Genomic DNA, 18,424 nt, shown 5'->3' on the forward strand with positions numbered 1-18,424 from the left:
TACTATGACTGGAAATTGTCAACCAGTGACGTCAAATGTTCAATCTTATTACTTGGAGATCATGACAATTATTAAAATGCTTTATTACAGCCATAATCCATCTATATAATGTTAACATATTTGTAGATGGTTATACTTATTTATTGTTTTCTTTGTAATACAGGTTCATATTGGTGGAATTATTATGATGAAAGATAATAAATCAGATGAACCAGAAGATCTTATTCAACCTGTACCAGGTATGTGAAGTTTTCAACATGTATGAAAGTAAATTTAGCCTTTGGAATTTCATAAGGACTAATAGAATAGCAATGTGGCATAATTCTTGGTGATTAAGCTTAAACAAACACACAAATGCATCACAACATTAGATGTATGGAAAGTTCCAAATTGCACATTTAATATGTGCACAATCATAAAGGCATTGAATGTTTCCACCGCGTTTGTTTAACTATGGATTCCTGTTTGGCATATGGTCACCATTTCCAAAAGTGTATACAAGTAATATTCAACAATCTTCAGCTAAGCTTAATTCAAACTATGAAGGGGAAATATATACAAGCCCTTGCCAACATTTGTAGAGAAACAAATGTTTAATATTTATAGCATTGTATACTGTACTGGATCATTAAAACAAGGCATCATAGTGATGTCTTGATTTCCCTCATTTCTAGTAGCAAAATTTTATGGGTCAAATTATGGTTGTCATCAGGCTACCAAATATGAAAACTTGTCCATAAAAATATATACAGAAATCATATACAGTTTTATATAGTGCCAAGTTACAGTAGTTTCATTATATACCGGTAGTACTGGTTTATTTTGTGAAAGGTGAAAAAGTAAGCACAAAAGCTTTATTTCACAACTATTTCCATGCAGACAACTAATTTCTCAAAGTTGTCTCATGAATTTACACAGTACACAGTATGTCACAGTCATATAGACTATGTTGAATTACTTAGTGATACAGTATGATTTCATGTATTGTTTATTTTTTCCTTCCCCTACAGCTGGAGGACCAAAGATTGAAGAGGAAGATGAACCTGAACCACCAGAGCCATTTGAATACATTGAAGACTAAGATTACAACTATTGTATCTTCATTATTAACAAGGGAAAAAAAGGATCTTCATTCTCTTCATAACTTTTCAATTAACACATTGTATAAATGTTAGTTGAAGTTCTAATTGCTTTGCTTTTTAAATCATTGAATTTTGTCATATCGAGCAAAATGTTTCCTAGAAACTATGGCATGTGATAAACAAGCATTTATCTGATGTGCTTCTAATAAATATTGAATCAAACATTGAAATGTTCATCTAGTATGATCTCTACAACTATATTAATAAACACCATTAAATGTTCAATACCTGCTTACTTTGAGAAATAGTGCTGTCTGAATGTTTAAACTTGAATCTCACCCATTTTGTTTTACTTCTGTGTAATCATCACTTTTGTATGTATCCCAGTACAATAAAGTTTTATTAGATTTAAATGGTTGTGTGTAAGTTCTTTAAATTAGCAATCAATATGCTGCAGTGTTTCATTATTTCTGCAGTCTTTTTATTTTGAATAAAAGATTTTTGCAGAAGTAAGTCAGTCAACCAACATGATAGCAACTATTAAACAACATTTTTTGCTGGTATACCAGTAATATTTCCGCTTTCTGACTAGAAACCACAAATTTACAAATGCCCTTATCGATTCTGCCTTCACCCCTAGAGTTTCAAATGTCAACCCCTAATTGAATGTAGTTAGCTAGATTTATTCCAAAGCATTTTACATGTAGTTTTGGAGTGAAAGCATAGCCTTAACTTGTGTGATAGCTAAAAAAGCTTCAGAGACCCGGGGGGGGGGGGGGGGGGGGCTGTTATCACTCAGAAGCAATATTTTAATCAAATTTTCAATACAAGTCTGCTGCTGCCGTTTTTTCTATTCATGGATGCATTCAGCGGGCATTTGTTCTTCGTCTAAAAGACATGCAAGATGTGTTTTATTTAACATGGAGATGTGAGATTTCAAGAGTATTAAGAAAAAGGTAAAAATTCTACTTATCCTCGGGGCGGACATCCGGGCATTTTCACCGCCTGGTAACCTGCGGCGGTGAAAACAAAGGCCCAAAACTCGCAGAAAACTGTACTTTGGGATAACTGTTGAGACTCCTCTGAACAGTGTAACAAGATTAGCCCTACGTGTGTAACATATATAAATTTGGTTGTTCGGGATTACTTCAAAGTTGAGTTTGTGTTTGAGTTTGTTGACCGGCGTTCCACAGCAGCAAGCACAGAGCCCATAGAAATGCATGTACAGTGGTGCGCGTCGTAGCAACGTGGAACGTTAAATAATATAGATCATTTCCTTTGATGTAAAGCTGTTCTATACTGACATCATGTACTAGGCTTTTAAATCAAACCATAACCCCAAATATTGGATATATGAGATTATGAATATTACAACAGTGATTTTTTTAATGTCACAATTACTACCAGTAATATAGCATGGCGCCCTCAAGTTTAATATCTAGCATATCTTACAAGCATTAAAATAAGGATTTAGGTCAACAAGTCAGAACATATGTTTCAGTAAAATGCAAATTCATATAACATAAGATTGTTCTAATTCTGAATGAAAGTATCCAAATATGGATTTTACTACAGAATCCCGAATTATCAATTTGCTGGTGTTAAAAATGAAGTAGATGCGTGTGTGTGTGTGGATGGATTTTTGAAGCCATCCTGCGTTTAAACAACTTTAAATACCGTTGAGGGCAATATATAAACTACCTGGAAAATGAAATTGTTCGTCTGAATCCCAGCCTCTGATTACTGGATAATTCTCTCGCGTTTAAAAAGAAAATCTATTTTAAAATCACAGTCGTGATAAAATGTATGCGACCAATTTACCGAAATTTACTAAACGGCGCAGCCATCGTATAACTTTTATAAATAAAAAAAAAAAAAAGACTACCGCGGTTTTTGCAGCACGAGATTCCGATCGCGTAAATGTGGAACTACCATTGACCACGTCGTGCGTCATGACAAATGCGGTATATTGTAAGAATATTTGTGCGTACTCAGTTTATTCTATTGTTCACTTTAATTATCAGGGGATAGTGCAATGGGAGGGCCTCTCCCTGAGGGAACCGCCTCCTTGATCACGGTTAACCCCTACGCCAGGTAAGTATGCTGGAATGGTATCTGACTTCAGTTATTGTATTTCTCTTTCCAAATATTTACGTACGGTTTCTAATCGTGCATCTGCCTTCGATTTCAACAAACATCTTAATTACATTAGTGAAATAACCCATTTACTAGCATATTTTGTATTTTGTAAACGCGACTGGTGAATCCAACTTAAAATGTACAATTTGGACGATTAGTGGGGGAATTTCTTGTCCCATTAATATAGTCAAAATACAGAATGCGTTGATATGCAAATTTATGAGTGACGTAAATATGCACAAACACAGTAACCGCTGGTGGCGCTCTTCGGCAGTGAGCGACATACTAGTATGCTCGGTTTTCTCGAAGCTCTTGGAATTGTGTACGGTGATATTTGTAAAATATTAATTATATTGATTGGCATTAAATTGACTATATCTTTTTTTCAAATTATATTAAGCGGAGAATGCTTAACCGCTGGGAAAATATCTCCCAAGGTTACCACACGTGACCCTAAATGACTTGGTACTTAGCTGTCAATTTCCGTTTCTTGCGCCGCAGTCCCACGATGGGACTGTGCTTGCGCCTTTATGTTGCGAATTTTCCTAAGGTTTATAATGCCATTCTCTGGGTAGAAGAATGTACGTGAACGGTACAGAATTATGTGTCATCACTGACTATACACTACCTTAGGAACTCACATGCGCAGACTGACCCGTGAATAAAATAAAGTGTCCCGCGGTTCGCCAGTATCACGGGAAACTATAGTTTTCACTTGTGTTAATCACGTGATTTGGACGTATAAAAAGCAGAAGTCTGCAATGGACAATCATTCTATGCTGGACTAGCCGCAGTTTATATTTTTATATCCACATCATATTTTTATTACCATTTCAACATCATGGCGTTCCAACAGACCGTGAACATTGCCGCGCTAATCTAGGACCAGGTTGCAAAATCAATTGGCGAAAGCAGTGCTCAGCTTTTAAAAGATGTGGAGGCAATGATGCCTACCCGTTTGGATGACAAGTCTTTACTCAGGAGCAACGGGCGTCTTGGAAGGGGGTGAAAAGTTCTTAATTTCCTACGTTTCAAAAGAAATCATGCGGGGAACAATTCAAATTCAATGATAAAGTAGTTTACGATTTGACTGAAGCAGGGAAGGAGCTTGATTTCCTAAGATAACGTCCATCTGGCCGCTGCTACGAAACGGATTGCTGAATTTATGTCTCTACTTGCTCAATGACAGAAGTGTCTGTCTGGCTGATCGCGAGGAATTGGGGTGGAAATTTGTTGATGAGTACAAGGCGCACGATTTGGCGGAAGACTCCGATAATGAAAAACGAATTTAGAAATCGGTTTCGAGTGCCAGCCGTAAGCAAAAGTTGGTGCAATCATGCAACGCATGCGCAACCAAACCAAGACGGACAGGCCTCTCATCCCCCGCGCTGAAGCTGGGATCGTGTTTCGCATGCTGTAAATTGGGCTTTTGGAGGAATGACTGCACATCGTGGTCGGCAGGGGATTACAGCAGAACACGAAAGTAAGGTAAGTGTTTTTTGCGGCTTTTCGTGTCGGGGGTTTTAGTGGGCTGAGTTCGAATTTCGTTTCGTTTGTTAGTAGCGATACAATAGAATATGTAGCAGATAATTTGGTTTCACTAGTTGGTAGGCTTAACGGGGTGCAATAACATTTTTGGTGTATACAGGTGCTAATTCATATGGTTTAGAAATAAATGGTAATGTGTGCAAGTTACTTTTTATTACGACTCCGCCGTCAGCAAGTTTGCTCAAGAATAAATCAGCAGTTAGTGGATGAAATTAACAAATTTCTTAGTAAGGAATCGAGACAGTAAGCGCAGACTGGTTTTGGACTGCAAACACATCAATTTGCATTTGTTCAAGTATAAATTCTGTTGTGAGAATATTTTAATTGCAACGAAGTTACCCAGGCTAGTATTTGTTTATAACGATTATTTATTCACCTTTGACTTGAAATCTGCTTACCACCATATTCAGATTTATCAGGATCATCATTGCTACCCTTTCTTGAAATTTTAGTGAGGTGAGTAAATATTTTGTATTTTCCGTGTTGGCGTTTGGTATTTCCACAGCGCCGTATCTGTTGGCAAGATTATGGTCGCGTGGTGGAGCTCCCAAGACATTAAAGTTGTCATGTCTCCATGTTTCTGGGTGATGACGTAGGTGGCGCCCGGACCTCGTGAAGGCCGGTATTGCGAGTAAGCAGGTGCGTTCGGATCTGGTTAAATACTGTAAAATGATTAATTTTCACTGGGTTTAAATTTTACTGATTTACCATTTCAGGCATATTCAGTGGGTTTTAAATTCATGGTCTCGTCATTTAGATAATGTGTTCTATGCTAAATTTTACATATTCACTGGGTTTTAATTTAGCGCATTTTCCAGTCAGCGAAATAAACTAAATTAAAACCCAGTGAATAATTACCCCATTTACAGTATAGATTTTTGTTAGCAACATATAACTGTAAATGGTTGCCTAGTTTAACAGTGACTTGGTTAGGTCATCAATCAGATATGCAGGAGGGGATGATTTATGTTTCCGCTGACAGAGTAACGAGGCTGGAATGTGTATTGCGTGAGCTTATTAAAAGCATATTTGGGGGTGGTGGAGTGTACATGCAACGCGAAGGCACTGGAAGCAGTTATTAGCCAGATTATCTCTATGCATGCTGATGTAGGCTCGATTATGAGACTTTTGTTTGCTTGTTTAGCAAAACGTGCTTGTTAGAATTCTGTGGTTGAAATAGTCACATGCGCGAGATATATTGGTCTCATATGAACAAGATGGAGACTGTTGACTGTGGATTAACGAGTACAAACTGAGACGTTCCCAAGCTTTAATTAGGCATTTTTAGGTGATTGGAAGGTATCAAAGGAGTCACGCCTAGGTCAAAACTCATACTTTCCACACCTCATGATTTCCAATTGAAGAGCACATTGGATTGTTTAAAAATCAATGTTTATCAACACAAATGTCACACATGCGCAGCGCGACGACTAGCGCCCTTTAATGACACATCGCTAGTTGATGTGAGACATTGTACTACATAATATTATGTATACTAATGCATCCACTAGAGGTTATCATAGTGGATATATTGTTGGTCTGGAAGGGCGTGATACCATTGGTAAATAGTCGGATACAGAAAACATCTAAAGCTCAACGTGGATACTGAGAACTCGAGGCAGTTCGTCGCATGTTAACAGTGCAGGCCTTGTCGGACATAATGTGCTGGTCCGCACAGATAACCAGGATCATAGAATAATACTCGCTGAGCCACGATTCTCATAACCCAAAATGGCTATTTTCTTTACAAGCCAAATTTTGCATCTCTGTAACGAGGAATGTCACCGAGACGTTGCAAAAATTAATTAGACTTTCAAGGAACAAAAAGAGGACCCATTATAAAAAAGATACTAGTTAGATAACATACTAAGTTATATATGTTATTACATAACATATCCACAAATAACGATCGTCATATAGTTGACTGCCAAATGTTAACTGTGGTGTTCTCTAGTTCACATTTACTTGGTGCCTGATGTTGTTTATTGGCCGAAATGACACATCGATATATCCCAGCACAACATAAATTATATCCGCAACATAATAATTGGTTATTAGTTCCCGACTCGGAAATGGGAACTCGCTTTTTTATTTCGTCCATCATCCGTCGGTTACAAGTCGATTCATTGCTCTTCGTTAGTTTGGGCTTTGACTAGCTAATGGCCAGTTTTATCCTCAAAGCACTAAAAATCAAGATTTGAACTTGTCATAAACCTTTTCATTCAAACTTGGTATTGGCATCACTCATGGTGGGTTACTGATTTGATTCAAAATGGCTTGCGGCCATTTTGCTAGTCCCCGTTCGAACGTAGTCCGAAAACTCATGGATTGAACTCCGCGCGTGCGTCACACACGTTTTGACCGATCAAGTTCAAACTTCGCACATACATCAAACATTATATCAGACATATTCGTATGCATTTGTTCCCTGTTCCGTTTCAAGATGGCCGAATGGCAGCAATTTAAAGTCTAATATTTATCAAAAACGCACACGTTCACTAATCCGGAACCAGATATCATTCGTGTGTGATTGGATTTGCTTTAAACTTTGCATATATATTAAACATAATGGCACATTGGTTTCCCTTATATTTTACTTTTGTGATTGGATTCAAAATTGCCGACTATCGGACATTTTTTTCCGGAACGTCTCCGATACCTGGCCCGATAGAGTTCAAATTTAACACATACATCTTGTATAAAATGGCTGACTGGTCATCTTGTCTCTACGTACAATATCTCATACGTATCGGTCGTTATGGATATCGCCTCAGTGCTTATGCGATATCTCGCGCCTATAAAACTAACTAGCTAATTGACAATGTCGTTTAATATCCGTTTCTCTGATACCCTTTCACAAATTATGTTTAGATTTAGTACAAAGACATAAATGGATTGCACATTTATTGATAAAATTGAATCGACTGGCGGCAGTATGAAAGTAAATTCACAAAATGTTACCTTGTCCCAACCGTTTCCTTGGCATATAGAAGCTTTGTATGAACTTCACACACATGGGTTACTGGTGCACGTCAGTCAGTTTTGTGAATTGACCCAAAACGACCGACTGGCGACTACGTTAGTTTAATTTGTGTGTGTGTTTTTATAAACATGCTTTGACTGATTTTGTTCAAATTAGATACAAAAACTAGTAAAAAAGCAACATTGAAACATATCTCCAACCGTTTCTCAAACGCATTTAAACACATCATTGGTTACTAGTACTTGATTAAATATAATCGACTTGTGGCCACGTTGGGTTTATTTTAATGCCTCCTTAATCATTTTTGGACATGATTGACTAATTTTCTCCGGGTAATTGTGTCTACCGAGTGAGTCAGTATTACGTAGCTAGCAGTTCTAAAACCTTGAGCCAAAATTGTATGCACCTTTGTAAACGTCCGCATTCACCTATAACTGTATCTTTGGAAGTATTTATAGTAGACGTTTCATCATTATCTTTGGATTAAAGCGGGGGAGTCGACCCCTGCGCATGCGTCAGTTGGCCATAGCGTGTCGTTGTTTACAAACACGCGTCTACCCATGAGCCTTTGCGCTTTTAGCGCGTGTTGTTTGATATCGTCGCTTGAGTCTCAATTTCCGCGCGTGCGCAGGTGACGACACTCCCGCTTTAATACTGGCAACTCCGAAGTTCAGCAAATATACAATCACTATTTCTGGTGAAATATTCCGTGTGTAAAGTCGAATAAGAATAGGCTGGGAACACCAATCAAGAGTATATACAAGTGACGGTTAATTACTCCTAATTTAACCAACGCTGTAGCCATTTCATTAACTCTTTGAAACATTGAAACTCGTTGTAGTGTATTTATTGCTTGTGGCATTTACAGGGCACTGACTGACCGACTCCAACTCGTGTCACGGCCTTTGTATACAGATACTACCAGAGCAGTTGTTGGCCCAATAATCCCTATTTGAAATACATATTTGCATTTCACAGCATATTTGCATACGGCGCACGTTTCAACTCAGACCACGACCAGTGAAGTAGATGCAGCCCGACAATGCTAAGACGACATTTCCATTTCCAAGGTATATTATGTTAACAATTCAACGGTTTTACGTATTTTGTGTTTGTTTTGCATTGATCACTGTTTTATTGCTCCTCTACAATATGCAGTTAGACGCTGGCGCCATTTATTTAACACGGTAAGTCATATTTGTCATATGGTCGGGATATTAATTTGCTGACATCCGGGGGATAGTGCGAGACTGACACGGAAACTGTACCTTTTCCCAACCATGTTAAATTTCGCGACAGTGTCAAATATCGAGATTAATAAATTCCCCTGTGTACGAGTACCATTTTGTTCCGCATTTGAAGAAACCTCTGATAGATGAATCATTTAAAACTATCTGAATCCTAAACTAAGGAGGAAGCTTCGGAACACGAATCATCTATATTCCAGTGTATCACATAGTAAATCAAAAAAGATTCGATGAATATTCGTGCAATATAGTGTTATACAAATGAAAAAGAAATATTAACGAGTATTTAATCCTGTCACACCCGGTTGATATAAGGCAACAGCTGACTGGTGTTTATCAATCGCCGTTTTATACATACATATGTATGTAATAATTGGAGAAACCACTGAATAAATTTGATTCATTTTTTTTCCTACCGTAGACGGAATTACCGACTTAGTAATATCCATCCAAACAAGGTTGCATACATTTATGAAATTCAATATAGACTGTGAGATCGTGTGTCAAACTAGACAAGCTGTTGCACGTCATTATGGACTAATATGTCTGCGTTTTAGTAAAATCTCTATAGGATCATGTTCAAATGAAGGTCATTGCCATCGATATTCAACTACGCGGGAATGTACATTTAATATAAATATCACGGGTTCTTCCATTCCAATAGGATCACGTACTGGTGCTCACTTCTATAAGATGAATGATTAATGTCATAGACAGGTAAAAAAAAGATATAAAAAAAAAATCGTTGGGAAACAAAACATAAAAGTACGACGAAAATATATAACTGATCACGTGATTTGCGAACCTCCATCTAAAGGGCCCCTGACGTGATGGCATTACCAAAGTTCTACGAACGTGTAGAAATTTGAACATGTGTTATTTTAGCCCCCAGGTCGACTGCGTTGTCAGTGGTCGTTTTTATACATTCGGTCGTCGAAGCGACTCTAGTAACATTACAAGTGGGTGAACTAATATTTACTGTTGACACGTATCAGCCATGTGCTCGCAGTAAATACTTAAATACGGATATAATTAACATAATGTCGCCTAAATCTAATTCGTCGAATTTGTTGTACCTTATCAATTTATGGAAAGTGAATAAAGGAGAGTGAATCATGCCCTCTCAGGTGACCTTTTGATCATTCATCCAAACGATGAATCTGGATGAATGAAGACGGGCTAAATAATATACGAATAGTTAAAAATAACTTTAAACGGTAAAATACAATAGACATGTACATAAAAAATAAATTGTCACACTATTTTTCGGGTATGGGAGTATGATTACAGGTTTTTCTATAGAAAGGAGCGTTTAATTAAAAATGATCAAATAATCACTTCCGGGAGAGGGGGCATTGGTTGGGGTGGTTTATATTGTTTGTTTTTTTTCGAATTTTACGATGTTATGATTGATTCCAGAAAGGCTTATACATTTTGACATCGTAATATAAGGCTAGTTTGAGTGCAATGACATTGTAGTGTGGATTATGAGCAGCTGTCCACTGTTCCCTGACAATAGACGCAATCAAGGGAGAGAGTGAAATGATATTTGAGTGGTAAAACAAGTCTCGTGATCTCTCGCTGGTAACGAGATATCAGGGGTATTTACATATTTAAGGTACAAATGTATATTGCGACAAGTTCTACTTCGCCTCTTCTGGTATCGCAAGCGTCGCATTGGGAACCAATTTAGCTTTGTTTTTTGTGTTTTTTGGGGGGGAGGGTGGCGGCTAATTCACCGCCATAACATGTTAGGAAAACCGATTTATGTTGTGATTGCTGTATTACTGTTTTATTGAATCTCTAGTGGCACCTAGTTGCCAGCATTTACTCAACACGGTAAATTAGAAATAATTTAATAACCCTTACGATATCAAAAATCATAGTCGTAAATGGATATTTACATGTCCGTATTCAAATCAATAAAATATTGACCTACTGACCTCGTTGTGAACATGGAGTGATGTCAAGTGTAAGTGATATTTACCATGTGCTTAGACTTTACATGAATGACTTAAACCATTTATACAAAATTATGCAAATTATCCGGCGTACCAGTTACATATATCAATATAAATACGACAAATATAACTTAAGAAATGTTATATTCAAATTGAAATTGGAAGGTAACGTAATGTATGTATATACATTACCATCAATCCAGAAATGATGTGCTCTTAAAATTAACATTTAAAAAAAATTCGAACCACACACAAGCTGTTGAAAATAGAAAAACTAATCTGTGATTCCGACGATTTTCATGTGAATGCGGGTTAGATAGTTACACTTGTTTTTGTGGAGATATATATAATTAATATTAGAAACCCCACTAGAAAGTGTGGGTTTACAGGAATAAACGTATACTTTCGAATTACTCTGTATATTCCACTCAATATACACTGCAGGTACTAACAACGGTTATTCACTGTTTCTGTAGGGTAGAAGATATGCGGAATATCAAATTACATTCTAATATATCTGGTGAGTTTAACCATAACAAATCATAAAATTATACTACTTTATAACAATTTAATCAAGTTAACTGTGAGTATCTAGACTCTTGCCCTAGAATGTGGAACACTGTTCAAATTAAACATTGTTATTGTTATAGCTTAATATAGTAACATTAACAGGTGTGTTCGTACGAGGTGATGTCATTAGGCATGCTGTGATTGGAGGGGAAGAGAACACTATTGAAAGGATGACAAGTCTTGTGTACACCCCATGACTTGCCGTAGTCATTAAATATTTGTCATTTATTTCTCGTCCGTCGTTAATTTAAATAATATATACATAGATGCCTTGCGACATATTGATGAACATAATTCCTCGAACTCTCATAAAAGTCAGCAGCATTAATATAATATATTTCCATGGAAATCCACGTGTAATACATTTCATCCATTGTATCTGTTCCCTTGAAATGGATATCTAAATTATTGTTTTCTGAAAACAAGTAGATACTATAAAATTATGTCTAGCTAAAATATATACATCATCGCCCTTCTATGTTCTCTTTCACAGAATCTGGTAACAACAACAATAATATATGGCATAACAAACAGGTGAGAGTAAATCTGCATGTGCATTAAACGAAGCTGACTTAATTGTAGCAGAGCTGGGAACTGTTCTACTAAATATTGTCCCTCCCACGACCAAACAATTTTGTAATTTGTGCAGTGGAATGATGTTTTCGTGTAATATGAGTTTATTACCATATTTCAAGACTGCTGCAGACCTTTGGTATATTGTATTTCTATGCCTTGTTTATGGCAGAATAAGTTTTGTTTTTTTTTCGAATTATCCTGACCCTGATTCAGTCCTGATCTTGTATCTTTTTGCGTGTCTTTAGTTGAAGTTATATTGAACACATACGACCTTCAGATACTTTCACGTTAATTTTAATACTGTTTTGTAATTAACAACTTAAACTGTATTAATGCAGATTGTGAATTCATCAAAACACCATGTGGTGAAGCTGCCAGCAGTCAACAGGTTTAATGGTTCGTATGCCGCTAAGAGACCTGTAGAAGTCAGGTATCTACTGCCGATTATTGCAGACAGAGGTGGAGGTGGCAATAACGTGCAATTTCAAGCATTTCGAAACTCGGTTGGAGTAGCCATGGCGACTAATCGCACCATTGTCCTCACGCCGTTTTTCAACATGGGTATGAACATTAGAACAATCACAAAAGAAGAAATGCACTACTTCAGTGAGACCTTTGACGCACAACTACTTCGTCAGTTGATACCCGTAATTCCATTTCAACAGTTTGTGGACATCTGTGGCAGGAGTTTAAGCATGGTACATTACAGTCGTAAAGCCAACAAGATGATGGCAGAAACTATTGATGCATACACCGGTGTATTTAACTTGTCGCTTCCTGTCTCGTTAGGTGGAAGCAGAGAAACACTTAGTACTGTGTTGTTTTCTTCTGTTCCATGTCTTTGTTTGTTAGACGTACTGCCTAATAAACCAGGGCATGATTCTTACTACATGCTTCGCCAACTAACTATAGAAAACCATTTAAAGAGAGCGAGCTATATTAGAAAAGCAGCGGACGATATAAAGTCGCATATTTGCGGTAACCAGCCGTATTTAGCGCTGCATTGGAGAGACAAGACTACTGAACAGTGAGTAGAACATGATAATTGTTAGTAAAAATATAGATATCGTATAAGCTAATCATTCCACTACGGGCAACATGTCGTAAGAGTGAGATCCTGGCTCGTGTTTTTCATGTTTGTTTTGTTTAAAAGAAATTCAACATCTGTGTGTGGTATTCGATCAGCACTGTTTTCATGAAATACGATTTAAATGTGATAAATATTAAAAATGAGAAATGATAGCAAGTTTGAGTTTTCATGATTATTATATATATATATACATTTATAATCTGAAGAAATATTTCAAGCAATCAAACAATCACACTTACACCTCAGTCCATTTGATGATTTCCCTAACTGAAAAGCATTTCTCCCATACTATGAACCGATTCTTCTATACAGATGTGCTATACGCAATATATTCTGTGATAAGTCATCTGAACTACGAATGACATTTTCCGTCATTGTTCAGAATATAACATCTGAGATGAAGAAATATAATCTAAGCTGTATCTTTATCGCACACCCTCCATTTTCAAAGGTATATTCATTCATATTTCCATTATTTGTGTTCATTAGAAATTGTATCTAGTATACACGTGGGGTAATATTTCACCCCTTACTATGCAGAATTGTTGAACCCAGAATGAAATATCATGTCACACCTTGCTGTGTAATGTTGCTTTCATAATTCCATTCGAATATTTAGAATGGACAGGTGTTTACACAGTGAACTGATTTAAAAGACATTTGAGTGAATCAATAACATATGGTATGCCCATCCATAAAATAATTCAGTGGCAATAAGGAAACGGTGGAAGACAAATGGAATGTAAAATTGCATATAGGTATCGAATGAGAGTATAACGCTGAATTAATAATGGTCTGTTTGACACATGGATTGGAAATGTCTCATTGGTACATATTTGACGTAACAATTTGATACCTAGATTCAATGGCATGCTGTTGTCTACCATAATACTGCGCTTTGTAATTATTTCAATGTATTCTTTGCAGACAATAGTCGAGGAGTTCTCGAAAGTAATTCACCCAGAGAATGTATTCGATGCTTCGAAGATATCACTGGACATGGTGGCGGGAAGAAAGGATCTTTTGCAAGATATGTTCAAATTATCGCTTCTTGAACAAGAACTATGCACTAGTATGTACAAAGTTTAGCCTAATTATCAGCTAATTATGCAAACAAATGTTTGACATGAATTGTTATTATCGTGCAGCTACACAGATTGTTCTCTTCTACAGACACAGTTATTGTTACTAATATCATTATAATTCCCATATTCGCAATTGCAGGGGCTGAGGTCTTTATTGGGTCATCCGATTCATCATGGTCATTATCTCTGATGACAGAACGAAAATTCAACCCCACAGCAACATCGCTATACATACAAGACATTGTTCCTATAACCAGACGTCTGACATCAACATTCACAAAAGTCAAACGAGAAAGAAAATATGGATCATGAACAAGATTACCTTTGTATCGGGATAAAAACACTGATTTGTTGACGTCATTGATTTTAATTTCCAATCACATTATTATTTGCATTAAGATCTTGTTCAGATTTAGTTCGCATGAACTACTTTCACCAGGTTTTCCATAATAAACAAACGAACAAAATGTCAATATTATATTATTTCTTCCGCCATCAGCCTAGTTTTAAAACGAACCAGCTATGTAATATCAACATGGACCGTTGATTTCCAGTCAAGTTATTTTCACTACTCGATACACGACAATAAATGACATTTCTTCTGTTTTGGCACCGAACTGACAATTTCGAATAATTAATTATTAATGATGATTAGCAATGGTTCACACGAAATACAGAAGATGCCGCGTGTACATTTGCTCTCCAGCAGAAATATATAAACCAATTACGATCCATATAACAAAGACTTTTGCTCCGAATTCAATATTACAGTCGATTAGATTGGCATAGATGTGAATGTGATTTTTTCAGGCTAGACCTGGTCATTTGATTGTCAAAGTATTAGTAGTTAAACGAGGAACACGTCTGATGACTTCGACGTGCTCCCATCATTTTTTGAGCTCGGTTTAACTAGACGATATTAACGACACTTTATAAATACATGTTATGGTATTTGAAACAGAGGGCACGGTGGCGGAACGATGTTGGGGGGGGGGTCTCAATTAGGTATTGACGGCAATGCAAGCCATCAGCAGCCGGCACCCTAGATATGGCAATGCATTGAAACAAACGTCAATGATAACTTCACCATGGAATGTGCGCACTGTAATAACACCGGCACACAACGTATTTACAAATTCGAATTGTATCGTAAAATATGTTAGTTGAAAACTCAAATAATTAAATCAGTACTACATTATATATATTTTCTGATTTTCCATTGCCAAACTGAACAACTCTAGCAGTCTCGATGAAACTGGTGGCTTTGTAATCGCTGTATTGGTCAAATATCCATTTCTTACCTTGTGAAAATAAAAATTTCAAGATCATGGGAGATATATTTTTGACTCTTTTCACCAATCGCTAACTTTATTTTATTCTAACCCATAACGTTCTTGAGTTTTCCGACATTTTGGTAACTTAAGTGGGCTGGGTCTCCCCGCAAGTGACATGGGTAAGACGGTTCTATAAAACAGTAATTTGGTCCAAGTCATGTTCCAACCAGCGGCGCAAATTAATAAATACTGCTTATGATAATGGGGCTTACAAAGCGAGTACGTCCAACATTTTAGTTGATGTCAATTTGGAAGTCTTCATAACTTATGAGTCGTCTTTGCTATAGTGAAGTAAATTTGTATTGTTAGTGTACCATCTGTGGTAGGGACTGGTCACACATATGTTGTTTGTAGATTTTTTTTTTAGTTTCATACCCATGTATAAAATACTGGGTTGATTTGATTGTGGTATAGCGCCCTCTAGTCTTGTAACTTGAGTTTGATACGTACATCCTTTAGTGTAGACACTACAGTGTGAGGGCCTGTATCAGTATAGGATGTGATCTTTGAGCGTAAGCTGGCGCCCTCAAGTGATGAGAGGTGTTTTGAAAACAGCGAGAACATCCTGCTCCAAATGTGTTATCGTCATATATAGTTCTGAGTCATAATAATAGTTATAATCCTAGAAATAACAGTGTTGTCATCTGAGATACATTTAGAGTAAGCAGACTGCTAGGGCAACTTTTCTTATACTGTCAACTTCATTTTAGGGGAGATTTGTGATGTGAACATTTGTGGTGATACAGTTTACTATTTGCTTTTCAGAAAAACTTGACACATTGGTTCTATGCGAAAAATAATTTCTGCATTGTTGTCTACGGGGGACCTGTAGCATCGCAGACATACATATACAATAACTAAAGGCGGTTACATAGGTATGTTTCCATGGCATTACCGTAATCAGTGAAATGAAGTGGAATGCCAACATGTCACCAATGTTGTACACAACTTATTTCCATATACATTGACCTTGTCATTTATGCGTTGCGTTCAGCTATCGACCAACATGAATTGAACATTTATCAAAATATAATATACAAACAAGGTTCTTCGAGCGCCCCACCTCCTACTAGACTAAAATCTAGTATGAAGAGCGACAACAATTCTCAAATATGCAGATGCTGGCTATTAATCCTGATCGTACGATACTATATACATGACACCATGGAAGTTACCTTCAAGATGATACAGATGTGATCTATTCTGTTCTTACAAAGAAAACCACAAAATAAATGTATACAGTTGCAGTCAACGGAGCTGTTCGTGAAACAAATGTGTTCGCAAAGGATTTTTAGCGGGCAGGCAAAATAAAACATCTTCAGGGGGAGGGCATTAAAAAGAGGGCAGGCAAGTTCCATTTTTAGATTGAGCGAGTAAGGGCAAAATGCAAAATTTTCCGCGGGCATCAACAACCAAATTGCCAAATGGGAGGAATGTTTAGACTGGCCAAAGCGGAATAGTCCAATGGCGCAAACTGCATGATAATATTCGCCCGAGGCAGACTGTGCCGTTCCATTTGTGGCACTTAGCACGTGATCAATTTGACTGAACGCCACCACCGATGACAATCTTCGCAAACAATGCCTGTATTGTGCAGTCCAGTGCACGTTAGTTTTTTGGAGAGGGCAATCTGATTAAATTAATCCTTCCTGGGTTTTCCTATATGCATACCCGTTTTGGCAAGTTGTTAGCACTGTTACTGGCGTCACGGTTCGTATATGAAAAATAAGCAGCGCTTATTGCGGGAGAGGTTATACACAAGACGGTATGAACTGGGTGGGAGAGAGTAGATACAACTGCGCGTCCACAGGGCAGGCAAAAAAACTGAGCGGGGAGAGGGCAGTGGGTAATAAAATTGAGTGGGGAGAAGGCAGCGGGGAACAAAAACTAAGCGGGGAGAGGGCAGTGGGAGCAAAACCGAGTGGGTAGAAAGCAGCGTGGAGCAAAAACTGAGCGGGGAGAGGGCAGTGGGAGCAAAAAACAGTGGGAGGGCAATTTAATTTGGTTGAGAGGGAAGGGAGTTGCGAACAGATTGACCTCTCTCCTCCAAATTAAAGTAAGCCTTAATAACGTTCATAAATTAGGTTACTGTTGACCAAACATAAATACCAACCATTTTTGCAAATTTACTCGTTGACTGCACCTGTGTATAGCCGTCCGAGAGTTGAGACCGACTGCTCGAATTGCGCCATATGTTCACGCATGCGCCGCGACACAAACGAGTTTCCATCGTGTCGTAAACACATGTATGTCACTACTACCTGGAAATACGAGTGTCCCACAAAACTCCAGTTTGTGAATATGTACAGTTGACTGTTGGACGTATAGTAAGGGCAACTCATTAAGAACACATTTTTCAAATTATTAGCGTGAAATGTGTAGAGACGCATGCAGTGAAATGCAGTTATCATGTAGACAGTATCGTAATATATGTTTTCACCATTAATCACAAATAAAGACATTAACACTGCACCATGACGTGATTTTTATTGATATTTTGTGTATTAGCAGAACCGTTTTGCTGTGTTTTTGTGGTTATCATAAATTCTATTTAAAGAATACGCGGCTATTTGACAGTTTAAACTATTCTAACCCAAACATATTATTGTGGTTTGGAGCAATTCATTGAACTGTTTAGAATGACAAAATTCTTTTGTTCATGGTCTGTTCTGCGTGAAGTGATTTCGTAGAAATTGTGCGTCGAATAATCTCCAGGCTTCATAGAATTCTATATTTAGCTGTCTTATATATTGTTGTTGAAAAGCTATATAAAGACAGACGTTACTTAAATATTGACTATATCCTAACT

At 37.3% G+C, this 18,424-nt stretch overlaps 2 protein-coding genes across 2 annotated transcripts in view; both read left to right on the top strand.

The window, feature by feature from the left end:
- The window catches only part of LOC100374583 (26S proteasome non-ATPase regulatory subunit 1-like), a 155,944-nt gene extending 154,449 nt beyond the window's left edge, over positions 1-1,495 (top strand). Inside the window, exons 24-25 of the mRNA XM_085500276.1 lie at positions 164-239; positions 1,011-1,495. Of these exons, the coding sequence (XP_085356402.1) occupies positions 164-239; positions 1,011-1,081 (147 nt within the window). The 3' untranslated portion in view covers positions 1,082-1,495. The remainder of the gene's footprint in view (positions 1-163; positions 240-1,010) is intronic.
- A 2,916-nt stretch (positions 1,496-4,411) lies between these two features.
- LOC100374429 (uncharacterized) lies at positions 4,412-14,754 on the top strand. Its single transcript, XM_085508571.1, has 9 exons — positions 4,412-4,709; positions 5,275-5,408; positions 8,731-8,822; positions 11,437-11,480; positions 12,024-12,064; positions 12,445-13,133; positions 13,509-13,647; positions 14,124-14,268; positions 14,421-14,754. Exons 3-9 carry the CDS (start codon positions 8,782-8,784, stop codon positions 14,591-14,593), a joined length of 1,272 nt encoding a protein of 423 aa, XP_085364697.1. The 5' UTR covers positions 4,412-4,709; positions 5,275-5,408; positions 8,731-8,781; the 3' UTR covers positions 14,594-14,754.
- The last annotated feature ends 3,670 nt before the right edge of the window (positions 14,755-18,424 follow it).

This window comes from Saccoglossus kowalevskii, chromosome 1 (assembly GCF_978046115.1).
Source record: "Saccoglossus kowalevskii chromosome 1, keSacKowa6.1, whole genome shotgun sequence".
In the NCBI taxonomy this organism is placed as follows: domain Eukaryota; kingdom Metazoa; phylum Hemichordata; class Enteropneusta; family Harrimaniidae; genus Saccoglossus; species Saccoglossus kowalevskii.

Coding starts and splice junctions, on each gene's coding strand:
- LOC100374429 (XM_085508571.1), top strand. CDS start 8,782: ATGCAGCCCGACAATGCTAAGACGACATTTCCATTTCCAAG. Junction 12,065..12,444: donor ATATATGGCATAACAAACAG/GTGAGAGTAAAT, acceptor GTATTAATGCAG/ATTGTGAATTCATCAAAACA. Junction 13,648..14,123: donor CACACCCTCCATTTTCAAAG/GTATATTCATTC, acceptor TATTCTTTGCAG/ACAATAGTCGAGGAGTTCTC.